At 43.7% G+C, this 13,186-nt stretch overlaps 1 protein-coding gene across 2 annotated transcripts in view; it reads right to left on the bottom strand.

The window, feature by feature from the left end:
* Positions 1 to 902: 902 nt before the first annotated feature.
* The window catches only part of Ndel1 (nudE neurodevelopment protein 1 like 1), a 32,576-nt gene continuing 20,292 nt past the window's right edge, over positions 903 to 13,186 (bottom strand). The window contains exons 8-10 of one of the 2 annotated variants that reach the window (XM_075992098.1): positions 8,674 to 8,825; positions 5,128 to 5,162; positions 903 to 1,995 (exon numbers count right to left, since the gene is read on the bottom strand). In XM_075992098.1, the coding sequence (XP_075848213.1) occupies positions 1,988 to 1,995; positions 5,128 to 5,162; positions 8,674 to 8,825 (195 nt within the window). In that variant the 3' untranslated portion in view covers positions 903 to 1,987. The remainder of the gene's footprint in view (positions 1,996 to 5,127; positions 5,163 to 8,673; positions 8,826 to 13,186) is intronic. The other variant, XM_075992097.1, reaches the window with a different exon arrangement.

Raw genomic sequence — 13,186 nt, 5'->3', positions numbered from 1 at the left:
CAATCAGTGAGATGGTACAGACAATCTTCCACCACTTAGAGCAACTGGGAGACAGTACAGACCGTTTTCCACCATTCACACATAACCGCAGGTGCCTCTTGATGTCAGCTTATGACAAAATCTCCAAGAACAGACTTCTTGTCATTTGTTAACAGAGTAAGTTTGAAGGCTCATCTTACTTAAACGTTTCCTGTTCACTTAGGGCTTCCATTCACCTGGGTTTTTTTGCTATTGTTTGGTTTTGTTTTTTGAGGTGGGGGTGGAGACAGGGTCTCTACATAGTTCTGACTATCCTGGGGCTATGCACACCAGGCTGGCCTCCAATCGAACTCAGATCCACCTTCCTCCATCAGCATTCTTGTAGTCTTAAGCTATGAAGTTCCCTGTGTTTGTGCTGCTGTAAGCAGGCAGCTCAGGAAACAATGCATACTGGCCCCATTTTGCAGTTTCCTCAACATGGCACCTGGAACTTTTCTCAACTGCTTTCATCAACCCAAGGAAGGAAGTGTGAGAGAAGCCCATGTCCATGAAATTTCTCTAATCCCAGCACTTGTGGCACACACTGTTGTATGCAGTACAACTGGGGACGAGCTCCTGGGCCCAGGTAGGTACTCCATGCCCTGTTCTGTCCTCTCTGCTATCCTGTGGGGTCTGGAGCACTCCCAAGCTACCCGCGGAAATGGCGCACTACTAGAAATGCGCACGAGTAAGGCATCGCCTGGGGCTGCAGTCTTCTCCTTTCACACCTGTGTGCATCACACATCCCATGTGGAAGAAGACACTGAACAGCCTTTGTATGCTCTTTTCTCATAGCACAGCAGAACCAAATAAAGAAAACTTGGCCTTTTTTTCTGTGAAATTTATTGTTTACACATTAAAAGAATTTTTTGGAGGGAAGTATCTTCTTTTAACCACATGATGATACTATACAGCTGCCCAGAGTAGGACACCATCGTAAGTCATTAATTAACATGCCATATGAGTCTGAATAAATAAAAGCTACAAAGCCCAAGTTATATACAAATATCTTAGGCAATAATGTTTACAAACCTATGTACAATAAAACAAATGTAAACAGTAAGTGCAGCATGAGAATAACCAAAAGGTGCAAGGGACAAACACTTCTGGCCAGTCTGCCCCCAATTGCTCGCACCAACCAGCCCCAGAATCAGGCCCCTCAACCCTTACCAATGCAACTGGACGGACCCTTCAGAAGAGAAAACAAAATGCTCTAAGAGATGTTACTGAACTGAGGGATCGGAAAGCTGGCGAGAAGGTTGCCACCTGCTTCCTGAGTCTGAGGCACACAGAGGCTCAGCCCTGGAGTGCCTAGGTCCCAGATGCCCCTGCCTCCTGCATCTTGCTGCTTTGAGAGCAAGCCTATGTGGAATGGGCTCCTTACAGAAAGTCAGGAGGTACAGGATGGTCTGAACTGTAGGGTGAGATGGGGGACACATGATTATGAGCACTAAAGATGCTTGGCTGGGAGCTTAGAAGGGTCTTGTCAACCTGATTGAGGAGAACTTCTAGAAGATCTGCAATGTCCTAAACACAACTAAATCCTATCAGCACAGCAAAATGGGGCTATGAGGCAGATGGATGAACGGGTACTTCCACATCCAGTGATCGAGTAATACATGTATGTATCACCTGTGACCCACAAAAGTGCAATCATGTGAAACCAACGGCACTACGGCAAGAAGAGAAAATAGCCAGTATTGATATCGCGCAGAGTCCTGGGGCTGGGCAGGGCCCAGCAGCCGCCACTGCATGCAGCCTGCCCTCTGCCAGCGGTGGAGAGGCAGACAGGGGCACAGGGCTGGACCCAGGTACTGAGGGACGAGGCGTAGGTGTCCTGGGCTGCTGGAAGAGGGCAGGGGCCCCACCTGGAGACCGGGCACTCACACACTGAGAGGCAGCATACCAGGTGCTGAGGATGGCCGCGAGGAGCCCAGCCCAGGAGGGGGAGGAGCTGGATCGAAGCCGTTTACCGCCCTGTGGGGTGATCAGAACAGCAAGGGAAGAAGAGAAGAAAAAGAGGCTCATGTAAAATCACTCTACACACAGGAAATTAGCTGCTTTCTGTAACTAGTTCTCTCCCCTGCCCACAGTAAAATCCTGAATCCCAAGTGGTTGCCCAGAAGGCACTAGTGATAAGAGAATGGACAGACAGTTCACACACCCCTTTCTAGGCAACTCTGTCATATGGGCCACTATCACATTCCTGATTTTTTTTAAACCATCAAAAAGTCTAAATGTCAATAGAGAGCTAGTTAAATATACAACAAAAAATGAAATATAAATACAACTATTAAGAATGTAACTTACAATATTTTTAATAGCAAGGGAAAATATTCAGTATGTATTTAATGATACAAAGAAAAAGAAGCAAGCTACCCAAACTGCCTATGTTTAGTGTGACATTACAAAAGAAAATGCAAGCAGTGTATAGCCTAGATTCTATTCTATTCCAGCCTTTTACACACAGACACTATGGATTAATATAGTTAAGTCTAGATTGAAAAACTCTTTAGACACACACACATAAATATAAAACACGTGGATTATATTACATATACACATATACGTAATGGAATCATCTATATCATAGAAGGAAATTTTAACAAAATGTATTCTCTGGGTTGTAGATAAATTTTACTAGTTTATACTTTATTATTTTACAAATCTATTGCAATACCAGTATCTTAAGAAGAAAAAAATTAATGTTTAGCAAGCAAAGCCAGATAAGAGTTGGGGTTTTTTTGTACCTATACACGGCAACCCAGCTCCACACAAGCACCAACAATCAGGCACACCCAGCAAGGTGAAGAACCCCCAAATCCACCCACCAGCATGCAGCCACAGGAAGAGAGGGGAAGGAAAAGGAGAGGGAGAAGCACAAGATCTCAGGAGACAATTTCAGCCTTTCTAGTTTAAGACACGTCTCAGGCGAATCCATCCTATTAGCAACACTGAGGGACCACACCGCACCATTCTTGCCCACCGCTGTCATCCACTTGCTTGTGGAAGGATCTAAGGAGTCGAACACAGACTCAAAAAGAGACATTCTCTAAAAAGTGAGTCACATATTCCCTGCAAAGACCCCTGGTTCATAAACAGTCACCAATGGCACAAAGAAACAGACATGCAGAGGGTCTTGATAAAGAACCCCAACTAAATTCAGGAAACAGTTCATGTATCAAGAGACTGAACACAGCTCATACCTGGCAATCAAGCTATACACAGAAACCAAGAGCAGTGGTTCGACTCCCCAGCCCCAGCCCATGCTTTGTTCTACTTCTGTGTTAAACAGCACTTTTCTCTCTTTACATCTTCCCCGAAAGCTGCATACCTATGCTTCTCCTGAGGCCTAGGACCACAGTCTGTTTGCCAGGACAGCACTTGCCTCACAGCCCCATCTGTAGTTTGCCTATGTAGACCCAGAGGTCCCAATACTCACCAACAACCACAGGAAGAACTACACGAGACCTACTGTCCAACACATGAACCTCCACCCCTGTCCTTAGCAGGGGCAGGCAAGCTACACTACAGAAAGCCTCCAACTCATCACACAGGGGCACACTGTAGGTTGCCAAGAGTTTGTCATAAGGTCAACTGGGATGTGCAAAAGCAGCAGTCACCAAGACAGGTCCACACAAAGGAACAGGTGCAGGACAAAATTAAATGTACTTTAAAGTAGCATCAAGTTCATTTCCATTGTTACAGAGGAAATCAAACCAAGAGAAGATCCAGTTATTAGCCCAGCCTCACCAACGGAGCTATTATTAGTGACTTATTTAGCCCCAACTACCTCTGGGTATCCCACCCTTTCCCAGCCTCCTCTATTCCCAGGCTGCTCAGGAGCCGTCAATGAGCAGACACTTCCATGCTCCAGGGCACAGGTGGGTCTAGTGGCCTCTCTGTGTGGTGGGAGAACTTGGAGGTGTGTTGGGCAGAGGGTCTCATCTAGCACTTCTTTTCTGAGTCAGACGAAGGAAGTTAAAAGCAGAGGAAAAGAAAGCCAATCACCTCTGGAGAGGCCCCTTCAAGAAACTGTAAAATTTATTCAATGAAGAAGGTTCCCAAGGAGAAAAGCCTTCAAATATACCAGGTGCAGATGTAGAGAGATAAATGCCCAGTGAGTCACACAAAGTTAAATGAAGGGCATATGCAGGAATAGAGACAGCTCTGGGAATCAAATATGCAGAAAGAGGCTCCAAGCACGCTATTAGTGAACTCACACCCCAAATCTAGCTAAGGTAAAACTGACTTCACCTCCAGACAGGCGCTTTAGCATCGGAAACTGCACCACTGTGGTCAGTCAGGAGGGCTATCATCTAACAGTACAAAAAAGCAAGGCTTACTCCAAAACCACAGAGAAACCCTGTCTTAAAAAAAAAAAAAGCAAAGCTTAGTCTGTCAAGCAAGATGAAAGCTCCTGAGAGGGCGGGCAGTAAGGAGGAAGGAGGGCAACTTGAGCTGACTCGCAGAACAGGACAGAATGGACATCCAGAGCCAAGGCTCCCTGTGAGCAAACAGGACACGAAGCAGTCCCAGGCCTCTACCCAGGCTATGCCAAACAGTTGAGAAAGGGAAGGTAGAGTCTACACACCTTCCATCTACCAGCCCCGGTTTAATATGAAAACACAAAAGCGAGTGCAGAAGAAGGGAGTTCATTGTCACCAGCTACTGAAAGGGGAACGGATGCAGAAGACAGTGAGATGTAATCCTGGAGCCTAGTATCTCCTCCAACCCTCAACTCAGACACTACCCTGCCCTAGAGCAGGGAATGCCACTCAGGACCATGACATTGGTCTAACTTTGCTGAAGAGCTATCTCACTCACCCTTGCCAAGCTGGCTTCACCATCTGAGCTCAAGCCACCTTCGGCCTCAGCCACCTAGCTGAGCCCACAGGCACACACTCCTGGTGGGCTGTTATCCCTGCACACAGAACTACAGCAATGGTGTCATCAAGTCAGACAGGGCCTTGAAAGCTCACTCATGGGCTAAAAGTTGGTTAAAGCCGAGTCAGCCCCATGCAGTTAGTAAACCAGTGTGTTAATGTGCCTTCCACCACACAGCATCAGTAAGACAGAGAAGAGAGCACAGCAAACAAATTGAGTTACCCATGAACAACGTGGGAAATATGACTTTTTCTTGCCTAATAAAAAAAAAGGAAAAATCATTAAAAGGCAATACAAATACTATTTTCACATCAGGCCCTGAAATGAGCCCGCATCTACCTACATATGACCCAGAAAAGCCTGACTGGTGGACCCACCATCTGTACCATGTGCAAGCAATACATATGAAACCAGATTCAAGTTATGGAAGAAAAAACATTTGAGAGCACATTCAAGTAACACACAAATTGCACACAAACTTGGTCTGGAATATAAAGAATATCAGTGGTGGAGAAACTAGGGTGATCAGGCACAGCAGCCTGCATCTGAGGGGCTAGCAGAAACCTCAGAGGGCACTCCTGGTTCTAAGAAGTCCTCAAATAACCATGATCTGCAAACTCTTCTGACTCAGTTAAGGCCATGCACCCAGTACACTGCCTCTGAAGGATTTGAACATATTCAACCCTCCCAAGAAAATCTCTGACTGTCTGCAGTCACACTAGTGAGCTACAGCAGAGACTGCTCAGGAACAGGGCAGCAAGGCAAACCCACAGCCCAGGTTCACATGTTCAAGACCCAAGTCACACGTCTACAAAGACTGGCTTTTCTTTGACAAATCAGAATATTAACAGTGTATCTACAAGTCATGCTATTGCCCTTTCCTCTTACAGCTGGTACACAACCATCTTGGATTTTCCCTAGTCAACAGGTTAAAAGCCAGGGTGACCACAGACAGCCAGAATGAAAGCAAAGCAGCAGGAAGCAGTAGCACAGCCAACCCCGCAGAACAGTGAAGAGCGGACTCCTGAAGCACTAGCAAGTTAACACTGCACCGTGTATCCACAAGCCACTTGTTAAATAAAGACAAGAGACAATCCATAAAAGCATATTTCATTGTTAGTAGAAACAGCACAACATAAAATTTTCGTAATTTAAGACAAAACACAAATAGCAACTATCTGGTTCTTTCAGGAAGCACATTCTCCTTTATTCAGTTCAAGAAATAGGGGAAACAATGCATCTAGCTGTTCCTGGGGGCAAGAGTTTGGGTAGAATTCCAGACACTCCTCTTAGTGTACACTGAGGCTCCACATCCAAGGGCAGGTTCATCATCTCTGAGCAATGCCTGCCCTGGTACTCTGGGACGGGAGGCAAATACCAGAGAGCAGAACGCCTGAGTGAGTTTATTCTTCCCTCACTATGACTACCTGCCAGCACTTTCTACACAAAGGTCCCTGCCTAACCAATCCATCTCTGGTCCACGTCTCCTCTCACACTGTAAGATGCTGCCTGCAGACCACCGAAAAATATGATTCCAGAGACAGAAAGAATCTAATAACTACTCTACTAGAGTAATCACAATTTTTTAACACTCTTTTTTTTTAATTTATTTATTTATTATATGTATGACATTCTGCTTCCCACACACCAGTAGAGGGCGCCAGACCTCATTACAGATGGTTGTGAGCCATCATGTGGTTGCTGAGAATTGAACTCAGGACCTCTGGAAGAGCAGTCAGTGCTCTTAACCTCTGAGCCATCTCTCCAGCCCCTTTTTCAACACTCTTGAAGACTTCCTCTAAACATTCTCTGTATCATTCAGGGAATTGCTAGTCTAATGAGAAAATGCCTGTCCATGTCATGTTGTTCCAGACAGCTCAAAAATGGGTACTCCCAAGCCTGATGAAAGTTAATTTTATACTTAGCCCACCTGGGGAACCCTAAGAGATAGAACAGAGTTCTGACTTACACACTGATATTTTATAAGGTGCTTTTAGCAGGAGGTCCTTGTTGTAACGGTCAGGATAGAAATGCCAAAAGAAACAGCAATAGACTGGAACATTCCATTACAGGGGCAAACAATAAAACTCTTAAAAGTAGACTGTAACCAAGCATGGTGGTACGCGCCTTTAACCCCACAACTCGGAGGCAGGAGCAGGAGGATCTCTGTGAGTCTGAGGCCATCCTGGTGTACTTAGTGAGTTCTAGGACAGCCAGGGCTAGACAGAAAAATCCTGACTCAGAAATAGAAATAACAGAGTAGAGTATATAGACAATCAGGTCTTCCATAAACAAGCTCTAACTAGAGCTGTTCCTGCATTGTTGGTGGTTTTAAAGCTGCCTATTCCACTCACAAGACACAATGGCAAGGGACGATGATCAGCTGCTGTTCCAGGAACAACTACCCAAGGTAACAGACTGATTATAGGTCCCATATTCCTATATTAAGTCACACCATAACAAGAAGATAACCAGGCATTTTAGAGAGAAAACAAGATAAAGTAGAATGAAAGGTACTGACATAGAAAGATACTGGCAATGTAAATGAAAACATGCCAGTTACCAAGTAATATTCAAAGTGTACTCTTATAGATATGCTGCAAGAAGCTTCTAGCAGACGCATAAAAAATCTGCTCTGACGTGTCTGCAAATTAGCTCTAAGAATGACAAAATCGTGCAACAGCAGAGAACTTATTTTCACTGCACATACTTCTATGCCACTGCTTCAAGCCTAAAAGCTTTTTAAAATTTAAACACATGCATACACACACACCTCTTCCCTTTTGTTTTGTTTTTCTTTTTTCTTTCCTTTTTGAGACAGTCTCGCTATGTAACTCTAGCTGGCTGGAAATTCACTAGGTATACCACGCTGACCTTGAATTCTGATCCATATGTGAGCCAGTGTCTAAAGACTGCTGGACTTTGTATTTTTCCAAACTATTCGAATAAAAGGTTTGCTGTACAATCTGAATATAATTGCAGTGTTCTCCCTTTTCCTTAAAAGAAAATTTGCTGAGTTTCCCAAGCTGTAAGCACCCAGAAAGCAGGTCCACCAGAGTCCTGCATATTTGCCTGAGCCCAGCACGGGTGCATTTAAGAGTCTAACCCCAGGACAGACACCGCAGATTCCAGAGGCAGCAAACTCCTTGGGGACCAGAAGACAACAAATCTCTATCCTCTGGGATTTGAATAGTAAGATGATCCCAGGGAGCCCAGCAGTGGTGGTGCATACCTTTAATCCCAACACTCAGGAGGCAAAGACCGGCAGATCTCTGTGAGTTCAATGCCAGCCTGGTCTACAGAGAAACCCTGTCTCAGAAAAGAGAGACAGAGAGGTGGTAGTAGACGCCTTTAATCCCAGCAGTTGTGAGTTCAAGGCCAGCCTGGTCTACAGAGGTAGTTCCAGAACAGGCACCAAAGCTACACAAAGAAACCCTATCTCAAAAAAACAAAAAAGAAAAAAAAATTGGGGCTGGAGAGATGGCTCAGAGGTTAAGAGCATTGCCTACTCTTCCAAAGGTCCTGAGTTCAATTCCCAGCAACCACATGGTGGCTCACAACCATTTGTAATGGGGTCTGGTGCCCTCTTCTGGCCTGCAGTCCATACACACAGGCAGAATATTGTATACATAATAAATAAATATTTAAAAAAAAGAAAAATTTGCAATCTTACTAAAATTACCAGTGATTACAAGGATTGGAGCTGTAGTTCAGTGGTAGAATAACTGTCTGTCACTCATGAAGCCTTAGGTTTTGTACAAGACTTACCCTTTATGGAAGAAGGTTGCACGCCCTGACCTCGGGCACTCTGGGCCATTGCTATTCATCACCCCACAGTTAACGCTCCCTGGGATATAGGGTTTGCGTGATGCTTGGTCTTTTGCGAAGTTCCTGCAAGCTGCTAATTTGGATTCTAAAGCCTACAAAGAAAGAAGGAATGGCTGTCAAAACATTGGCCATACAAAAAACATCTACATCTCAAACCATTTCTATTTCAGGCTTCAGTCCTTAGCTTCCAGGATAATGGTTGTTAGTTAAGCCATAATCATTTGTCTTTCTAGTAGAACAAGGAATATTTACATTGACCCCCTTTCTAATGAGCTCACTGAGGGACACAGATAAAATCCACACCTTACAACTAAGAAAACCATGGTACCAGTAAGGAGAGAAAGACCCAGATCTTGCAACCCATCCATTATTTGTTAAGTTCTCCAATACTGGTTGAGGTTGAGTCTTTGTGCATTTGTGTAGCAAGCACTTAAGAATGTGTTTGGAATAGTCTACTCTTTATATAGGTTCTTTTTTTTAAAATATTTATTTATTTGTTATGTATACAATATTCTGTCTGTGTGTATGCCTGCAGGCCAGAAGAGGGCACCAGACCCCATTACAGATGGTTGTGAGCCACCACGTGGTTGCTGGGAATTGAACTCAGGACCTTTGAAAGAGCAGGCAATGCTCTTAACCTCTGAGCCATTTCTCCAGCCCCCTTTAAATAGGTTCTTAAGTCTATTTTCCCACTGCATCAGACAAATCTATTTCCACTCTTACATAAAATAAAGCCATTTTCTTCTTTCCACATTTTGGATTTTATTATTTAATGTATGTGTTTTTGCCTGCCTATCTATCTGTGCACCACTTGGGAGCCTAATGCCTACAGAGGGTGTTAGATCCCCTGGATGAGTTAGAGATGGCTGTACACAAGATGTGAGCTGGGACTTGAACCCAGGTCCTCTGGAAGAGCAGCCAGTGCTCTTAGCCACAGAGCCATCTCTCCCAACTGAAATGAGGTCATTTTCTTTGGCCAGCATACAGTAAACTGTATACCTATACCTTCTGTCTATAATTAATTCTCCTGTAAATGCTAAAGGCCCTTTTCCATTTCCTCTACATCTCGTATCCTTCTTTGCACCCGTCACATGTAAACTGTATACCTATACCTTCTGTCTATAATTATTCTCCTGTAAATGATGAAGCCCTTTTCCATCTCCTCTACATCTCGTACCCTTCTTTGCGCCCGTCACACGCATGCTCCACCAGCAAACCGGTCATGTGAAAAAGAGGAACTTTTCATTTTTCCACACTTGGCTCTCATGAAATCCCTCCCTCCCAACAAAATTTCTCCCAAATCAAGTATCTCTCCACTAGTCCCCTAAGAAAAGGAAACAGTAGGCTATAGCGGGAAAGATAAAGTTCATTCCAATTCACAACACTAAAGAAAATCCCCAGGTAACACAAACTTTTAGAATCTGTTTGAACATCCTACCTCACATTTCAACAAAAACACATGAAACAGCACCAAAAACAAACTGAAACTTCTTCTGCCTCTTTCTTATGGCAAAAGTACAACGTTAAATAATGACAGAGGGCTGGAGAGATGGCTCAGCAGTTAAGAGCATTGCCTGCTCTTCCAAAGGTCCTGAGTTCAATTCCTAGCAATCACATGGTGGCTCACAACCATCTGTAATGAGGTCTGGTGCCCTCTTCTGGCCTGCAGGCATACACACAGACAGAATATTGTATACATAATAAATAAATAAATAAATATTTTTAAAAAATGACAGAAATAATGACTTCCTAGGATGCTCTGAGGAATATCCATCGGTGACTTGTAAATACATACATCCACAGTGACACCTTCAATCCCCTACATTCAGTGAAGGGACGTGTCTACCCGGTTGCTGAGCATCTGTCACGTGGCAAGCATGAACTGTTTCAGGCACCAATGATACACACAGGTTGGAGAAGCACTGAGTCTTTTCAAAACTGTTTAGACCATTTAGAAACTATGCACACCCAGGGGTAACTGAGATCGTGACAGTGGATAGTAAGGCCATCACAGAAAGGGCGGACGGTTAAAAGACCCAAAAAGATGTCAAAGAGAAATGGGCAGATGAATAGGAATAACCAAGAAACAGTTTCAGGGACGCCAAGAAAAGAGGACATTTGGAGAAGGGGGAGCACACTGGCACTGAATGTTTCAAATAAAATTCAGATCAGTGCACACTGGATTTGACCACACTAATATCCCAGTAAACAGTTTTCAGGGAAGAGAGCAGACCAGATATTTAGAGCACATATGCAATCAAAATGCCAGCAAGGGTGATGGCAAAAGAGAAATGTAGTGCAGAAAGAAAGAATGGTCTTTATTTTTGCTTTTAAAAATTAAAAAAGACAGGCATGGTGAGAAGCACCTTTAATTCCAGCACTTCAGAGAGAAGAACCAGGCAGATTTCTATGAGTTCAAGGCCAGCCTGATTTACCTAGCAAATACCAGCTTGTCAGGGATACACAGTGAGACCCTGCCTTTAAAAATAAAATAGCTAGGTCTGGTAAGTAAGCCCACTCACTAGCAGGCAGAGACAGAAGAAGCTGAGGTCAAGATCAGCCTGCACTATAGTGAGTTCTAGGCCAGTGTGAACTATGTACCTAGTGGACAATGTTTCAAATTAAAAACAGAAAAAAAGGGCTGGAGAGATGGCTCAGAGGTCAAGAGCATTGCCTGCTCTTTCAAAGGTCCTGAGTTCAATTCCCGGCAACCACATGGTGGCTCACAACCATCTGTAAAGAGGTCTGGTGCCCTCTTCCGGCCTGTAGGCATACACACAGACAGAATATTGTATACATAATAAATAAATAAAATAAATATTTAAAAAAAATTTAGTCTTTAAAAAAAAACAGAAAAAAAAAGAGGGGGCTGGGGAGATGGCTCAGCGGTTAAGAGCATTGACTGCTCTTCCAGAGGTCCTTAGTTCAATTCCCAGCAACCACATGGTGGCTCACAACCACCTATAATGAAATCTGGTGTCCTCTTCTGGCCTACAATTCCCAGCAACCACATGGTGGCTCACAACCACCTATAATGAAATCTGGTGTCCTCTTCTGGCCTACAGGCAAGATACTGTATAAATAAATAAATAAATCTTTAAAAAAAAAGAAAACTGGGGCTGGAGAGAACTGACTGCTGTTCCAGAGGTCCTGAGTTCAATTCCCAGCAACCACATGGTGGCTCACAACCATCTGTAATGAGATCTGCTGCCCAGAACAGATTTTGTTTACATAATATTTACATAATTAATAAATAAATAAATAAATAAATAAATAAATAAATAAAAATCTGAGAAGGGGGACTTGATTTGGATAGGGAGTGGGGAAATGTTTTTAAAAAAAAGGCAGGCGGATCTCTGTGAGTTCGAGGCCAGCCTGGTCTACAAGAGCTAGTTCCAGGACAGGAACCAAAAGCTACGGAGAAACCCTGTCTCGAAAAATCAAAAAAAAAAAAAGAAAGAAAAAAGGAAGAAAATGAGAGATGAAGGGAGAGAGGAAAGAGGCCAGACTTGAGAGTGTCACAGTTAAGTGGCAGCTTAACATTCAAGTGGCTCTGGGGAAGCACAAGATAGCTCAGTGTAAAAGCATATCCCTCAGCAGATAAAAGTGCTTGCCATGTAAGCCTGAAATCATGTTTGTTCCTGAGAACTGAGTGTTTAAAAGAGTGTACTGAGTTCAGTTCCCAGAACACACATCAGCTGACCTGTAACTCCAGCTCTAGGGATCTGATCCCTCTGGTCTAGGACACTTGCATTCATATGCACCTACCAACACACAGACACACATACACATAAAACAAAATAAAAATAAATTCTTGGGTTTTTTTGTTTGTTTGGTCGGTTAGTTGTGGTTTTGGTGTCTTTTTGTTTTTTCTTTTTTGTTTTTTTGAGACAGAGTTTCTATGTGTAGCCCTGGCTGTCCTTGAACTCACAGAGATCAACTTGCCTCTACCTTCCAAAGTGTTGGGATTAAAGGCACGCACCACCACTGCCCAGTTCAGTTTTTTGATGTAAGTGTGTGCATGTCTGTGTGAGTGTATGTACACCATGTGCATGCAGGGGCCCATGAAAGACAGAAGGACAGAAGGAGTGAGATCCTGGAGCTGGAGTTACAGGCAGAAACCTTATGTGGGTGCTGGAAGCCAAACCTAGTCCTCTGAAAGAGCAGCAGTACTCTTAACCACTAAACCATTTCCCAGTCCCCTAAATATTTTTAAAAGAAGTTCCGGATTTAATTCCCAGAGTACGCTCACACACAGAGAGAAAGAGAAAAACAGCAAAAGAGAGAAAATATACATAAAATACACAGTGAGGCTGGGCATGATGGTGCATGATCTTCAGGGCAGAAAAGGGAGGGAAAAGGATATCTAGTTAAGGCCAGCCAGGGCTGGGCTACATGATGAGATCAAAAATAAATAAATAAGTATATAGACAGATAGTCAGAGAGACAGACA

Source organism: Microtus pennsylvanicus, chromosome 11 (assembly GCF_037038515.1).
Source record: "Microtus pennsylvanicus isolate mMicPen1 chromosome 11, mMicPen1.hap1, whole genome shotgun sequence".
Classification (NCBI taxonomy): domain Eukaryota; kingdom Metazoa; phylum Chordata; class Mammalia; order Rodentia; family Cricetidae; genus Microtus; species Microtus pennsylvanicus.
The sequence above is the reverse complement of the archived record's forward strand: the minus strand, read 5'-3'. Positions and strand labels throughout refer to the sequence as shown.